Source organism: Chionomys nivalis, chromosome 26 (genome assembly GCF_950005125.1).
Source record: "Chionomys nivalis chromosome 26, mChiNiv1.1, whole genome shotgun sequence".
Classification (NCBI taxonomy): Eukaryota; Metazoa; Chordata; class Mammalia; order Rodentia; family Cricetidae; genus Chionomys; species Chionomys nivalis.
Genome location: NC_080111.1, coordinates 16,576,130 through 16,593,334, shown reverse-complemented (window position 1 = coordinate 16,593,334; position 17,205 = coordinate 16,576,130). Strand labels below are relative to the sequence as shown.

Sequence of the window (17,205 nt, the reverse complement as noted above, 5' to 3'; positions counted from 1 at the left end):
TTGGTTAGGTTTACTGTACCAGGCATGAATCCACTCCCATTGAGCTGCCCTTCAAGCCAATTACACAGCTATTGGTTGCCCCCAAGATAAAAGTACCACTATTGCCCCATCAGGGATATTCCATCAGGTCGTTTGTTGTGGTTGTTACAGATTTGATAGCTAGGCAGGACTACTGATTGTTTTCTGACCTTGACGGCTTGCATAGCACCTTCTGATTCTATGAGAGTTAGTCCTCCAGGTCAGTTCTGGATCAGTTATTCCAAACCCTGTGTTCTATGTGTGTGGTGTCCTCAGGAGTGAAATCTTATCTTCGAGGTCTGAGAGACAATTGAGGCAATTATAATAACCTCTCTTTTCAGGGAGTCTCTCGGGTCCCCATGACCAACAATTCAAAGAGAAGTTTCCTATGCCTGGCACTAGGATTCTTGTTAAATAATTTATAACTGTTGCAGAAGGAGTATCATCATTCTGTGTGGTATAATTCTATTTAAACTCTGGGTGTGTATGTACATGTACGGTATGTGTGTGTTTATGTATTCATATGTACACACACATATATACTATATGTGTCCTTTAAGTAAGCTCATAAAAAATGTTTCCCTATGGCTTTAGCAAGAATGCTTATTTTTATTTATCTCTGCTTCTCTCCTCTCTCTTTGTTAAAGTTTCCCTGCCCTGTTTTCCTCTTAATGTCCTAATATCCCCAACTCTAGAGTTTGTGCACACACACATACACACACATGCACACGACAGTTTCTATGTTCCTGGTTTCTTCAGTTACTACAAGTTATTGAATCGAATCTAAAGATTCGATTGGGTGCTAGAATCCACAAATAAGAGAAGACCATGAGGCATTTGCCTTTCCCTGTCTGGGTTACTTCACTCAATATAATATTTTCCATTTCTGTCCATTTATCTTCAAATTTCATGATTTCATTTTTCTTTGAAGCTGAATAGTTTCCATTGTGTATGTATACCACATTTTCTTGGCATATACCCTAAGGACTCAATAGCCTCCTACAGAGTTCCCTGTTCAGTCATGTTCAATACTGTTCTAATCACAATAGCTGGAAAATGGGAAAAAAACTTCAGCGTCCTTCAACTGATAAATATATATATATATATAATATTTTTAAATATTCAAAGTAATTTAGAAATTTTTCAAATATAGCTTAGACTCAAAGATCTTCTGCACTGTCCAAAATAAATTAATTCTGTTTGTGAAAACTGCATTTTTGGATTACAGATAATCTGTTGTAAATTATGAAGAGCATGCTGTGTGCTGTGCTGAGAGAGCCAACATGTGAAAACATCTTCAAATCACCAGCTCACTGCATTTAAATCCACCCCAAATACTTGTAATCTGTTGTATAGTCACAACAAAATTGGCTCTGATTACCACCTAATTGAATCTCTCTTTAACTAAATTTGTGCCATTGACTAATGGTGGTGGTATTGACTGCCACTAATTACATTTTATAGTATAAGGCACAGATATTATAATCCATTCATTTACCATCCATTTTCCCCATTCACATGTATCTTAGTGCCTGTTTGGGTCAAGACATTGTTTTACATTCTATGAATATGACAAATGGCCAAAGTTTTTTTTTTTTCAGCAAGCTTGATCTTTTATTTGAGACAATATTTGTAAATAAATAACCTTAACAACACACAAAAGGAACAAAGGCTCTAACCTAAATATAAACAACAGCAATGAGGGCTCATAGAAGGGCAATGTTCTAAGTGAAAAAGAAATTGGAACCAGGTATGATGGCATGCACCTGTAATCACGGCACTTCTTGGGCTAGGGCAGGAGGATGATGGGTCAAAGACAACCTGGACTACATAGTCAGACTTTTGAAAAGAAATGAAAAGAGAGGAGAAGAGAAGAGAGGAGAGGAGAGGAGAGGAGAGGAGAGGAGAGGAGAGGAGAGGAGAGGAGAGGAGAGAAGAGAAGAGAAGAGAAGAGAAGAGAAGAGAAGAGAAGAGAAGAGAAGAGAAGAGAAGAGAAGAGAAGAGAGGAAAGAAAGGAGGCATGGGGATGTAATGGTTTGATGTGGGATGCCCTTCTGCATATGTGTTGTTTTTATGAATAAAGCTGTTGGGGTCAATGGCTTAGCAGAATAAAATCAGGTGGGAAATCAGAACAGAGAGAGAGAGAAAGTAGAGTCAGAGAGACACTTAATAGCTGCTGAAGGAGATAGACACCATGTAGCTGCCCAAGAAGCAAGAGGTAACAAACCATGAGCCTCGTGGTAAAATACAAAATAATAGAAATGGATGAATTTAAGATAGAAGAGCTAGCTAGAAATATAACTGAGCTGTTGGCCCAACAGTATTTTAATTAGTATAGTTTCTGTGTGATTATTAGGGTCTGGGTGGATGGAAAATGGAAAAGCAATTTCCGCTAATAATGGTTCAGTCAGAAAATGCCCTGTTACACGGACATAAGGACCTGAGGTTGGATTGATGGGATGTAATGTATGAGGAAAGAATAAATTTAAAAATAAAATAAAGGTAGACAGCAACTGAATAAAGACACAACATTGACCTCTGGCCTCTACCTGCCTTCATGCACACATGCGCGTACACACACACACACACAAAGCAGGGAGCTATCTATAATACAATAATATTTGGAATATAGAAAACAATTCTCAGCTGGGCAGTGGTGGCGCACGCCTTTAATCCCAGCACTTGGGAGGCAGAGGCAGGCAGATCTCTGTGAGTTCAAGGCCAGCCTGGTCTACAAATTCCAGGCTCCAAAGTCACACAGAGAAACCCTGTCTTGAAAAACCAAAAAAAGAAAAAAGAAAGGGGAAAAAAAGGAAGGAAGGAAGGAAGGAAGGAAGGAAGGAAGGAAGGAAGAGAGAGAGAGAGAGAGAGAGAGAGAGAGAGAGAGAGAGAGAGAGAGAAAGAAAGAAAGAAAGAAAGAAAGAAAGAAAGAAAGAAAGAAAGAAAGAAAGAAAGAAAGAAAGAAAGAAAACAATTCTCTTCTGAAGCATGATTAATGGAAGCTCAGAGACAGATGTTGGGGTTCAACTTGAAGACAAGAAAAGCAATCAGCCAGCCATTGACTCTTACCTCAACCTCAGTCCGAAAATGGCGATCCTGCCTCCAGGAAACTTCAGAATGAGGCTGAGACTGAGAACTGACTCCTCCCATTTTATAATCCTCTCTAGTTCTGGGATTAAGGACATTCACCACTACCACCTGGTGTCTTTGGCAAACTGGTGTGGCTTCTGGGATTAAAGGTGTGTGTCATTGCTGCCTGATCTATAAGACTGGGCTGTTTTACTTTTCTAATCTTCAGGCAAGCTTTATTTATTAAAATACAAATGAATGCCACTACAGTTTCCTAACTCTTAATTTTCATTAAAACTGCATTGTCACACTGTACTACTGTGGCTTACAACCTTTTTCTTTTTTAAACACAGTCACCCTAACATAACCTGAACAAGGACAACACCAATAGACAGGCTAACATGGATGGAGACAGCTCAGGAGACCTCAGCCCTACAAAGAGAGCTACAGGCAGCTAAAGAACACTGATAATAAGAGAAAGAGTCTTCCCCGGGGAAGAACTCAGCCATTGGTTATCCAATACCAAACGATCAGCCCTGAAATTGTGTGTGTGTGCATACGTGTGCGTGTGTGTGCACATGTGTGTTGTGTGTATGTGTAGCATTATGCATACTAAGTGGGTTGTATTTATGTGTTTAGGAATGTATAATGGAAATATATATAGAGAGAGAGCTATAAATAGAATACATATATAAGTATATATATATATGTATAATGAACAAAGAAAAAAGAACTGAGGAATTCAAGTGAGAACAAGAGGGTACACAGGAGAGTTTGGAGGGATTAAAGAAAAGGGGAATATTGTATACTTACTGCAATACATATGTATGTATATATATATATATATATATATATATATTCCAAAAACTAAACAGAATGAATACTAGAATAGAAAGTATCAATGAGTGCTACACATGATAAGAATTTCAAGGAATGTCTGGACACTGGGGCAGGGATCGCAATGTTATCTTCCCCAGAGATTCAAAGTCAATAAACACGCTGGTATTTTCCATGTGATCCTAACCCTTATGTGACTGCTGCTATTGCTCTTAGAGACAGCATTGAACTCTCACTATGCAGTGTGATGATTCCTTCTGGGCTATTTGCAATGGAAGCCTTTTTTGCAAACATGCACAAAAATTCAATTTCTTAATATTTTCTCGTAGCTAAATCTTCCTTAACCTATCTCAGTGTGGGCTCCCTCTAAAGTACAGTCCCTGAATTTCTCTGCAGGAGGGGAGGGACAGGAAACGGTACTGAGAATTGCCACTCTCAGAATCAATCATTTGGAATGTTTGACAAACAATAGAAACACCTTTTAAAATAAAATGCTCAATTTCTCCTTTCGTCTTTCTCTCTCAGCTGCCTGTCTTGTGCTCGGCTGTATGATTTTCCCGGATGGCTGGGATTCGGATGAAGTAAAACGGATGTGTGGTGAAAAGACAGACAAGTACACGCTTGGGGCCTGCTCCGTCCGCTGGGCATACATCCTGGCTATCATCGGAATATTGGATGCCCTGATCCTCTCATTTCTCGCGTTTGTGCTCGGAAACCGACAAGACAGCTTGATGACAGAGGAACTGAAGGCAGAAAACAAAGGTAAGATTACTTAAGGGACTCTCAGTGGGTACCTCAAGCACAAAAAATAACCCCAAACAGCAGCCCTCTCACTCCTGCCCACCAAGTCCCTTTCCCTGCAGTTCTCATTGGCCTTTAATGCTCAGGATTCTAGACTTCACAGACTCAAGATGTCTGCAAGACTAAAGTATAACATTGCATCTCCTTATCCCTCGGAGGCACTCTAAGTCCATTGTGACTGTTTAAGTATTTTTCCAGATTCTTCTTCCCTCTTTCTCTAACACCTTAGCTGTCAAGAGTAAATGACTAAGAGGCAGCATTGGGGAAGGGGTATCTATATGATTGGATGGAATGTGCTTCCTCTCTATGGATACGGCTGATTTCCCAGACTGAAATGAAACCCTAAGAAATCTCTCACAACCCTCACAATCACTGGATCTGAATTCAAACTCATCCTGTCAGAGAGGGAGGGGGGAGAGAGAGAGAGAGAGAGAGAGAGAGAGAGAGAGAGAGAGAGAGAGAGAGAGAGAGAGAGAGATTCCCACACCAAGTAGTTACGGAGATTATGGTAGCACCCCAGTTGGCTGGACTTTTCAGTGTATTATCTGGGTAACCAACTGCTCAGATTTCTTCTCAAAAGGAAATTGAGAGAAAGAACAGGACATTGACAGGTGTCCTAATGTACCGACGTGAATTAGAGTAGGCAACTAAGTGTTAGTGTGTCATTATTCAAGGCAAATCTCGTAATTTTTCTTCCACACTGCTAGACCTATTCTTTTGGGTAGAACTTTAATGACAAGAATTTGTTATAGTCTTAGATTGGTTTGGTGGGTTTAATCTCTATGAGGTTGGGGGTTCCTTTTGTTGGTGGTTGGTTGATTTTTGAGATAAGGTCTTGCTCTGTAGCCTAGACTGACCTCACACCCCGATCTTCCTTTCCTGACACAGTCTCCTCAGCCCCTAGACTGAGCCACGTGCCTGACTTTGCATGTTATCTTTAATCTCCAAGTTTTGCAGTTACATTATCACCTTCAGGTGGGTGGCTCCTTCTAGCTTTTTGTCCCTAATAAGAAGCAAAATCCATCCTTGAATTATAAAATTTAGATATTACTTTAAGTAGGTGTTAATTTGAAGCATCCTTCACTATTTTTGACAAGGTCTCTAATGTAAGCATATATTATCCGGTACATGAACATCTCAGGTAATGGCCACACAGCAAACTTCACAGGCAGCCATCACTGCCCATGCTTGTAAAGTAGGAACATAAAAAAGCAAATGGAGCCATTGTGCCTAAGAATGCAGCAGACACCCAGGAACGCTCACCCCCTGGCTTATAGACACTGCATGCATTCTTTACTCAATCCTACCAAGCACTCTCTAAGCACAAAAATAACTTCCACAGGAAATGCTTTTAAAACTTCCCCAAAACAAAACTACTAGGGTTGGAGAGATGGCTCAGCAGTTAAGAGCACTGGCTGCTCTCCCAGCAGACCCAGGTTCAATTCCCAGCACCCGCATGGCAACTCATGACTGTCTGTAGCTCCAGTTCCAGTGAATCTGACACCTTCACACAGAGTATACACAGGCAAAACACCAATGCACATTAAATAAAGAAATCTTAAAAAAAAAAACTTTCCCTCAGACTTACCCCTTCTAGATTTAAAAAACATTCAATATGAAGATAACAGCTTTAATTTTGTTTATACTACAGATTTAGTCCTTCCTGTGCATTCGTTAGTCACTTTTATAAACTTAATTATTTTAAAAAAAACTTTGCAAATAAAGAAAAATATCACACACCAAAATTAACCAGACCCAAAGTCTATACAACATAATGAATTCATATACAGTTAGAATTAGCACTCTAGCCGGGCGGTGGTGGCGCACGCCTTTAATCCCAGCACTCGGGAGGCAGAGACAGGTGGATCTCTATGAGTTCGAGGCCAGCCTGGTCTACAAGAGCTAGTTCCAGGACAGAGAAACCCTGTCTCAAAAAATAAAAAATTAATTAAAAAAAAAGAATTATCACTCTAAATAGAAGTTGTGATGCATCACATTAGATTTAACACATTCAGTTTTGAATATATTTTATGTGTTTAGCCAACACCAAAAACCAAAAAAAAAAATCCATGATAAAATTAAAACTAGAAAAAATAACTTTATATTCTCTTTCATAACTTTATCCATTACCAGCATTCAGGACTTTCTCACCTCCTAATGGTCAAACTTCTCCCTTCCCATCATGCTGTGCTCCCTTCCCATCATGCTGTGCTCTCACTGTTTTCACATGTACAAACATACTAGTCATGCACTTGTTGGGTGGCGCTCATGTCTGTCTCTGTGGTCTGTCAGATACACCCGGTTTTGTCTTCTTCGCTTCATATTTAGTAGTAAGTGTAGCTCAGATCTGCCAAATTACCTTTCTGGAAGTAGTGAGTTATGACTACTTTGTTCTGCAGATACTCGAATTCCTCCAGCCTCTAGTAATGGGCCAGAATGCTATGTGTTCCTTTAATGTTCAAAGTTACACTGAAAACTTTTGACTTCTCAGATCTTCTTTGACCACAATACAAGAGAATTCAGAAAAAAATATAGTTTAAAGTCGGCAGCCATTCATAGGCCACAGATCAGAGAGATCCATAGAAGTGCAGAAAGCACAAAGCCATATGACGAAACATTTCAATTTCTCAATCCAAACTCCTTAATGCAAGACTCTGGGAAGATAATCAAAGCTTTTCTATACACTGTATTCCTATAAATCAGGTCAAGATTTCTAAGCTTTGTGTAAAATTTAACCAAACCTACATGTTTCTGAGACATGATACAAGATTTGCTGTTCCTGTACAACCTTTGTTGTTTGTTATTATTTAATAATTTGTTCAAAGTTCAAACTTCTGAACTCAGATTATCTGAGAGCAGTCAATGAATCTATAATTAGATATGCATGTACCTAATTTATAATAATGAATAGGCATCCTTACAATTGCATGGATATATTAATATCACTGTTGACTAATTAAAATATTTCCAGTATTAGTTGTTACTGATACAAATACCAAAATGTCTGCTGAGAGGATAAATCTTTGTTTTGGTTCCATGGTAATACAGTGAATTGGTGACAAATGTAGTCCTGGCTCAGAATTTTAGAAGAACCTATATACCCCAGGATGATTTTTGGTTCAAAGGAGCCAGGCAGTGCTATATGTGAAGCCATGACTCAAAAGAGTAAAAAAAAAAAATTTATACATTTTATATCAATATCACTACACATTGTAACATCTTCTATAGTCTCTCAGTGTAATAGTCCACCAGCCATATCAACACACATCTTACAGGCAACAGATGCATAACAAGGAACAAGATACGCCCAGGACATGAGATAGACCACTAAGGACCTTGTCTTCTTTGGGGCTGCTGTAATTCACTCTGCAACCCATCCCCTTCAGTATGTAGAAAAGTCACCAGATAGATCCCGCTTCTTTGTGTATCATTATAGCAAGGATATTGCTTAGAGTCATAAATCCTTCTTAGCAGCTACCCTAATAGGATAAGACAAATAAATCACTGCTACATCAGACACAGAATCAACCGGTAAAAGGAACTTGGTTCTAATTGCCGACCATACTCCATTCATAGGATCTTAAGATAAAAGGGAATAAAAGATGCTACTGGATCGTAAATTAATCACCACGTTATTCCATGAGGAAACAAGGAAGGGGCAAGTCACTAGAAGTCCCCACCTCAGTCAGCCGCAGCCATCTCCCAAGACACATCTCCAGTGTCCTTGCCCCAGGCCCACTTCCATACATCCTCCAGTATTTCTTGAGGCTCTCCTTCTCCAGGGGCAGCACAGATTGAAAGATACCTCAAATGGAACAGAGCGTAAATAGTGGGATGGGACGAAATGAAAACAAAGGCATTTTCCCCTACCTTTAACCAAACTACAGCAGCTGCATTGCTCTGTCTCTGCCTTTAGACAAAGATCAGGCAGCGTCTGATTTACAGAAAATCACAGCTTGAAAGATCCATGTGTTCTAACAGCTTTGTAGCTCAGTGGAAGTGACAGAGGAATTTTTAAAGGGAAAAAAAGGTTCCACTGAAAAACAAAAGGAAATAAAACCAGTTAAATCCAGTTAACCTTGTGCCAGATTTGGCCTACTAGCGGGGGATGGGGGAACAAAAACCAACAAACCGCCAGCCTCTCCTCCTGCTCTGACCAGGCTGTGTGGTCCCTGCACAGGGAATGACAGCGCTAGGCAGGTGTTCCTTCTTGTTTGGCAGTGCAGCAGTGTTATTTCTAAATGAGCCAACCGCGGTCACCATTTAACCTTGATACGCTGTTTAATTGCATATTTTAACACACTGAACTGTGAAGTCAATTTAATTATGTAAAATTAAAGTTTTACCCACATAAAAAGGATTCAAAATGAGAGTTTCGATTTCAATTTCTTTCATTAGCTATGAAAGGATAAATAATTATATTTTCCAGAGCTATTATGCCACGAATATCTCTTTCCTTGTCAGACATCATTTATGAAGAGGTCTGTTTGTACATGGGGTGTGTGTGTGTGTGTGTGTGTGTGTGTGTGTGTGTAAAATCCCTTCTCAGATGATTGAGTCCTCTCTTAGGCAGCCTTGAAGTCATTTTGTCTTTCAGTACTTAAACTGCAGATAAGGAAACTTGATCTAGAGGTGACTCAAGCTATTGTTTATTTATTAAGTGCTTTAAGCCCTTTTTAATGCTATAATAGGGAAGAGAGAATAAATATAGCTTGCTTACTTAATGGAGTAATCCTTTGGGATTTTGATGTTAGATGCTCTATTGTCCTATGACCACACTGTGAGTGACAGTGTTGTATAGTGTAGTAAAAATAAATAAATAAATAAATAAATAAATAAATAAATAAATAAATAAAAGAGCTGTATGAGGCTTCAAGCCACCCAACAGTGGTACTTTTCCCTGACACTAGCTGAGACCAACACCTTAACCCTCCTAGTCCAGGGTTTGTACAAATAGTGTCTGAGGTTCTTCCCAGGACTCAGAGATCTTGGATGGTATAAGCTCCCCCTCTTACAGCCATGAACACAGTAGATACTTTCTGGAACTTGTTGAGAAACAGGGTAAGTCTAAGAAAAGGAAAACTCAAGAGGTCAAGGATGCGGCTCTGTGTACCTTAAGTCTTCTTGTCTCATGTGCAGTCCCAGCAACCTACTCATCACTCTCCTGCTCATTCATAACCACAAAAGCAGATTGAGTCAGAGCTAACAGGTTGTGGCACCATGTGGTAAGCAGGTGGGCACCATGATAGTGACTTGAATATCAGGACAGATATTTCATTTCTGGTCTTGCAGCCTTTGGTCCAGTCCCTGAGCATCTCAGTAAAAGGAAACTAGGTGTAGTGGGAGAAGAGACATGGAGAGGACAACCAAAAGTACAGTGGGAGGTGGGGCAAGGAGAGGACAACCAAAGGTGTGGGGGGAGGAGGGACAAGGAGAGGACAACCAAAGGTGTGGAGGGAGGAGGGACATGGAGAGGACAACCAAAGGTGTGGGGGGAGGAGGGACAAGGAGAGGACAACCAAAGGTGTGGGGGGAGGAAGGACAAGGAGAGGACAACCAAAGGTGTGGAGGGAGGAGGGACATGGAGAGGACAACCAAAGGTGTGGGGGGAGGAGGGACAAGGAGAAGACATCCAAAGGTGTGGGGGGAGGAGGGACATGAAGAGGACAACCAAAAGTACAGTGGGAGGAGGGACATGGAGAGGACAACCAAGGTGTGGTGGGAGGAGGGACAAGGAGAGGACAACCAAAGGTGTGGAGGGAGGAGGGACATGAAGGGGACAACCAAAGGTGTTGGGGAAGAGGAACATGGAGGGGACAACCAAAGGTGGTGGGAGGAGGGACATGGAGAGGACAACCAAAGGTGTTGGGGAGGAGGGACAAGGAGAGGACAACCAAAGATGGGGGGGAGAACGTCACAGGAACTGCTTACAAATGCGCAATTGGAGATTGTCTTCAACAATTTACCATTCTACAGGTAACTTGGGAAACATCTAGAGGTAGAACACTGTCACCCATTCGAAAGCTATGAACCAAAATTACTCATTCACTGTGGTTTGCTCTAAGAGAAGCTTCCTCTGTGACCAGTACCCAACCTCCAGCTGAGGAGATTTGCTCCATTCCAATTAGTTGACTTCCAGTTGAAGTAGCTTAGGAATCTGAGAGCAAAGTCAGAGATGATTGAGTATTCGTGAGTTGATGGTGTTGACCCAACAAACACCATCATCAACTCTGCTCCAGAATCAAAATAGATTTTGCCATTTCAATGCTACTTTTGGTCCTTGAGATAAGGCCTGGAGAGCCAAAAATCTCTCAGAAAATATCGAAACAATTAAAAGAAAGAAAAGAACTAGGAGGTTTGTTATTATTAAAAAGAGGGAGTACAAGAGAAGAAAGCGTAAGAAGGCAGAAGAGGAGAGGAGAGGAGAGGAGAGAGAGAGAGAGAGAGAGAGAGAGAGAGAGAGAGAGAACTTTGAGTTAAACTAAAGTTTCACCTCCATCCCCATCTTCTTCCTCCTCTTTGGCATCTTGTTCTCAAGGGATGAAAACAGTGAACATGGCCAACCTTTATAAAACTCAATTCATGACATATATTTGTTTCTAAGTTACTCTTCTGTACACAGTCTGCTTTCTTTTGTAAGGCAGGATGCCCACGTAGCTTCACCAGTTTAGCATTTGAGCTGCGTTAGTGATGGGTTTTCTCTTTCTAAATTAATATATAACATAAATCCATTCATTGAGACACCTGCTTTTATGTGGAACCAACACCTCTAAACTTAGGTATGGATGTATGGATGTATGGATGGATGGATGGATGGATGGATGGATGGATGGATGGATGGATGGATGGATTGCTTTTGAGACCAGCTGTTGCTGTGCATCTCAGGGTGGCTAGAACTTGTGATCCTCCTACCTCAGTCTCCTGAGTGTTGGGATCGTGGGCATGTACCAACATGTCTGGCTTTAGTCTTTCAATAGATGCAGTCACTAAACTTCTACCGTGATTACACCTATTAAAGCTTTTCTCCAATACACTAACATCTGTCTGTTTAGTTTCTCACTGTTTGATCTTGTTGGCTTACCCTCCTAGCTTCTCTCATAAATGCTGTGCTCTCTGGATTTTTCTTTATGTGCCCGGTACAGAGAAGAGCATAAATGAAGAAAACACTAGTCTTCATGAGTATAGTCCTAGTAAATCCCCAGGAGCCCCAACTTCTCTACTCAATTTTTTCCATGTTCTTAAAACTTTTGTAAAAAACAGACTCCTCCATTCTTACTCTATATCCAATGACTCCATTGTGGGGTGAAAGTGCACACAGAAACAACCACTCATTTCATTTGTCCCTGTGAGGGAAAAACATAGTTGTTCTTCTCATCCTCAACAGAGACAAACAAAATACAGTCATGGAAAATAAATTTGGGCTACTGGCAGAAATGTGTTGTCTCTGGAAATGCTTCTCCAAATCTGCACCCACCTGAAAATAAATCTGTCCATCCTATTTCTTATACTTTAGGGTCTTAAAATTGTGTATTTTTTATGTTATATCCAGTTATAGATGTGCTTAATAAACCTTAGCATTTGTTACTTAATGAATTTAATAAAAATCTTTATGGAAATTGTTAATGTTACAACTTATCTCTGTCATACAAGAAACAGCTTGTTCCTTCATTAACTGCAAAGGAATAAACTCAACTGTAAATTGTCTGTTAGCAATACATATATTTTTAAAAGACTCTACATTCCATTTGCTCAGAATACCTTTTCTATCCTTTTACCTTAAAGTTGTGTTTATTGTTGATGGTTTGATGTGTTTCTTGGAGGCAGGAAAAGGATGAATCTTGTTTTACAATCTGGTCTACAAATCTGTGTCTTTTTCCTTAAAAAAAATAGTACAATATTTTTTTAAAAGATACCACAGGTAGATGGTAGATTAGAACAACATGCAACTCCACATCCTTAACTAAGTCATTTCACTTCTTAGGCCCTTATTTTAAGAAGCAAAGTGCACATTGTATTTATTCCATGCAAGGGGCAACAAACAGTATTCAACTGGACCCCACCAAACACTTCCTATATACAGAATGCATGCATGTCTGTTGATTATCCCTGGAGGTTTCAAAATTAAGTTGGACAGGGCTTATCCTAAGTCTCTTTGATGAAAGCATTTAGTGCTGTGGGTACTGAGTAGAGTTCTGAATCCAGTCCTCTTCTGACATTCACAGACTCATAAAGACACCTTGTAGGGCGATTTCTGTGTAAAATGAGTGAATGCCCGGTGCTGACAGCTGATGTGCACCAGCATCCTTGAAAAATTATGGTTTGATAAGCAGAGACTACTTCCCAAGGACAAATGAACATAGAAATATCCATCATCTGTGAGGCTTTTGAAAAATTAGCTTGTAGAAAACATGAGACTCTATTAGTATCAAACAAAGCAAAGGAGAGAAAAATGATAGACATGTTGTGAACAGAAAACACAAGAAAGGTAGCAGAAGTGGGAAGTCTTTTAATTGTATTAATTTCACAATAAACAACTTAGCGTTTTATATGTATAAATGTCACTGGACTAAGTGCCTTGTAATTACATGACTTTTGTGCACACCTTGGAAGACAGCCAGCAGCAGGTACAGGCAGGTGCTGTATCCATGCCCTGTACTGGCTTGACAAACCATTGCCTCAAATTCACCAGCATGGAATTATAGCTTGACTTGAGTTGATACATTCTCTCAGCTTAACTTGACCTTAGGTGATACACCTAGAATAATCAAGATGTGACAGGAGAAAGCTAGCAAGTACTCTGAGATGTATCTGCAAAGTGATGTACTGTCAGTATCCACAGAGCAAGAGTGACAACCCTGTTAAGAGACGGGGAAGGCAGAATTCACCCAAATCCAGGAATGAAAGCAGCTGTGATGTGCATGTCAACAACCCTGACAAGTGTTCTGATGGAGCAGTTAGACAAATAGCTTCCTGGAGAGAAGCCAAATGGAGGAGGCCACGGGCAGGCTCACTAAAAGCCAGAACCCTATAAGGACAGGGTAGGTCTTCTCCAAAGAAAGTCTAAAATAACTATCTCTTGCACAAGAGAAGGTGGCAAGTTCAGAAGTTCCATATGCAAACTCCATCTCCTGACCTGACATCTCCTCACCAGAGGCTGGCCTTTTGGTGCCAACATATAACACCTCAGACATTCTGTTAGGTAGGAGAGGGGTAGTTGAGGGTGATCCCAGACCTAAGGGATGCATCACAAAGAGCCTGTGTGTGTTGACCCTAGTAACAGATGAAGCTGATTTTCCCTCTTTCAGGAAAATGCTCTAAAAGTGTGAGCAGCTCTAGTATCTTGGTACTTGGTAGATTTTAAAGCATTTCTGATGTAGCATTAAAATTCAACACTCTTCTCACTTCTATTGGGAATCAAACTAAAGATATGTTGATGAAAACAGGAGAACATTTAGACAGTGAAAGCGCTAGTTCCTTACAATCATCTGGGAAGGTTTCAAAGTTTTTCTAGTTCAGGGTCTCATCCTGGAAATCCTTATTCTTTTGGCAGGAAGTGGGTCCAGGTATGAGAGAGAACTCTTTAGAAGATACTAATATACAGTCAGAGTTGAGGAAAATAGGGTTTTCCACATTCCTTCCCCTGTAGTCGGATGTTTCTCTTCTACCTACCTCTTCTCAAATACCTGGTAGTTGCTTCCCAAGCAATTGACTTGGAGGTTTAATATTACTTATAAATGATCAGCCGATAGCTCAGGCTTATTACTAACCAGCTCCTACATTTTAAGTTAGCCCATATTCCTTATTTATGCTCTGCCACATGGCAGTGTCTTTATTAGCATGATTAACACTCATCCTCTGCTCCCTCTGCATCTGGGCTGGTGACTCTTAACCCTGCCCTTCTCCTTCCCATCATTCTTAGTTTGGTCACCCCACCAGCTTAATAAAACCAGTGTTTTATTAAACCAATTTGAGTGACAAATCTTTGCAGTATACAAGAGGATTATTATACAGCATTCCCCCCTTTTATTCTAATTAAAAAAGGTTTCAACCTTAATATATTAAAACTACAACAAAAACAGTTAAGTAAGAATTGTGGTATCAATATTTAATTTGTTTGCATTTGGCAAAAATAAAGAAAACACTTATCTATCCTGTCTTGGTGAGTCTACTGCTTTGTATCTAATTTGTTTTCAATTGTAACTACGGAAAACTATAATTATAACTATTTAGACTTCAACTCCATGCAAGAAGTGTGAAATCTTACCTAATGACAGGGACATCAGGCTACCTGGACAGTTACCTTAAGTTCTTCTGTGATGTTGGGGCATTCAACTCTGGCCTGCAGGCCTAGCATGTCTGACAGATTATCCTGTGAAGCAGAGGATTTTGAAAGACGATTATGTCTTGTCTTGGCAAAGTTCAGCAGTTACCTTTCTTGTGTCCTCTTGGTCCAGTTTGGACAGTAACTGTCAGTAATTGAGACAAGGGTAGTTTCTTTGTCCATATACCTAGTTTTGTCATGAAGAAAACAAATTATACATGGATTTTCTTCAATACCCATCATCTTCTCTGAAGTAGATTGGTGCTGCCAGGAGAATTCCCCTAAAGAAGAGACTGAGGCTGAGGAAGAGGAAATGAAGAACATCTCTCAATAGGAATTACTATAATTGAGATCATTTGGGGGGCTATGACCTAGGTAAGCTTCATTCAGTAATAAGCTAAAACATTCACCTCTCTAAAGAGTTCATTACAGGATTTTTTTTGGGAAATAGTTCTCTTCTAGACTAGGGATTTGTCACCTACTAGCTCTGAAAACTTGGAGAAGTCTAACTTTTTTCATCTCTAAAAAACATAAAAAGAACCTGACTTATAGGAATTCTGTGGGGGAAATTGAGGAAAAGTATATAAAGTGTCATAATGTCTAGTGTCTAATGGGTATTGTTATTATTTGTCCTTTATATTTCACAAATAGTGCTTTGTGCCATGGAGTCCATGACCCTAACTACTTTGCCCTCCTGTTTCTCTTTGCTCCCGACTACTCTTATTTTTAATGGAGACCCTTTAATATATGGGGTTTGCTTCTTCCACTTGCTTAAATATGATTTTATCATCTTGTAGCTTTGTGGGGTTTTTTTTTTTTTTGATTTTGTTGTTGGTGGTGGTGTTTTTGTTTTTACTTTGTATTGTTCTGTGTTTGTTTGTTTTACCAGAAGTACTTGGTTTTACTCTAGGACTCAGGCTACCTAGACTCTGGTTCTTGATCACCCAAACAGTGTCAAGTGTGGGTTCCACCTCACAGAGTGGGCCTTGAGTCAAATCAAACAACAGTTGGTTACTCCATTGTAACTACCATTGGCCTAGCATAATTTTCAGGCAGGACAGATTACAGATCAAAGATTTTGTGGCTGGGTTGGTGTTTACTTTTCTAGTTTAGTAGCCTACAGAGTACCTTACAGTGTCATAGATATTGCATAACTTTAAATGGAGACTAATTAGGTAGATTGGATGTTTTTCTGTGCAGTCTTCTCACATATGCCTATATCTACAGAAAGGAGGAATCAAAAGGGTACTCTCTGACAACATTTATTCCCCTACAGCCTTGCTAGCCACAAAACTCAAACCATGTAATTATTTTGGTGAGTTCAATGACAGTGCCCAAGGAGAACACTTGTTTCCCAGATAAAAATGTGGCTTCTCACAATGTTACTCATTTTCAACCCAGCTGAGAATTCCTTTGCAGTCTAGCCAGACAGATGAGGAGCAAAGTCAAACATTAAAAATATCTAAAAAGGTGTCTTTCAGAAGAAGTATAGAGGAGAAGTTCTTCCCACTATGAAGCAGCAGAAAAGACAAAACCTTCTAAGGCAGGGGATCTATCATTTTAGCTCATCCACTGAACAATAAAAATTTAACGTCAACCTGTCTATTAGGTCTCTGTGTTTAGGCTCAAAACACATCTTTATTTTTTCACCATAAACATTTCATATAAAAAAAGCTGCATGGAATAAATATAAGTAATAAAAGTTTTATTAGAAGTTAAAATAAATCCTAGGAGAGTCTACCTCTCCAAAACCTCTTTCTCCTCGGCTGTCGCTCAGGAGTATAATCTACCACAATTCTTCTCTTACCAGGCAGTTTGCATCCACTCAGTAGCATCTACAGCAAGCCATGTGATTATCATCATTATCATCACAAGAACCTAAAACAATATATAAACTTAAAAGCTAATATTTTCATATTATCCTTATCCAATGTGCATTTTATACTTTAGTTTGTCTCAATTCAGGTATGGCTAGTAGTTCTGTATAGTACAGCACAGGCACAATAAACAAATGACACAGGAATATTTCATTGAGAAATATTCACAAGCCTTCAAAAGTACTCTTAATTATCTATAAATGTTGGTAACTAACTCTTATATGTTTTCAGCAGGAATTCAGCTTCAAGTAAAGGAAAAAGAAAAGAAATAGTGTAATTTGA

At 39.6% G+C, this 17,205-nt stretch overlaps 1 protein-coding gene across 3 annotated transcripts in view; it reads left to right on the top strand.

Moving 5' to 3' along the window:
* The window catches only part of Lhfpl3 (LHFPL tetraspan subfamily member 3), a 395,254-nt gene that overhangs the window by 274,190 nt on the left and 103,859 nt on the right, over nucleotides 1-17,205 (top strand). For all 3 annotated transcript variants that reach the window (XM_057758605.1, XM_057758607.1, XM_057758606.1), the window contains exon 2: nucleotides 4,450-4,686. In XM_057758605.1, coding sequence (XP_057614588.1) covers nucleotides 4,450-4,686 — 237 coding nt within the window. The remainder of the gene's footprint in view (nucleotides 1-4,449; nucleotides 4,687-17,205) is intronic.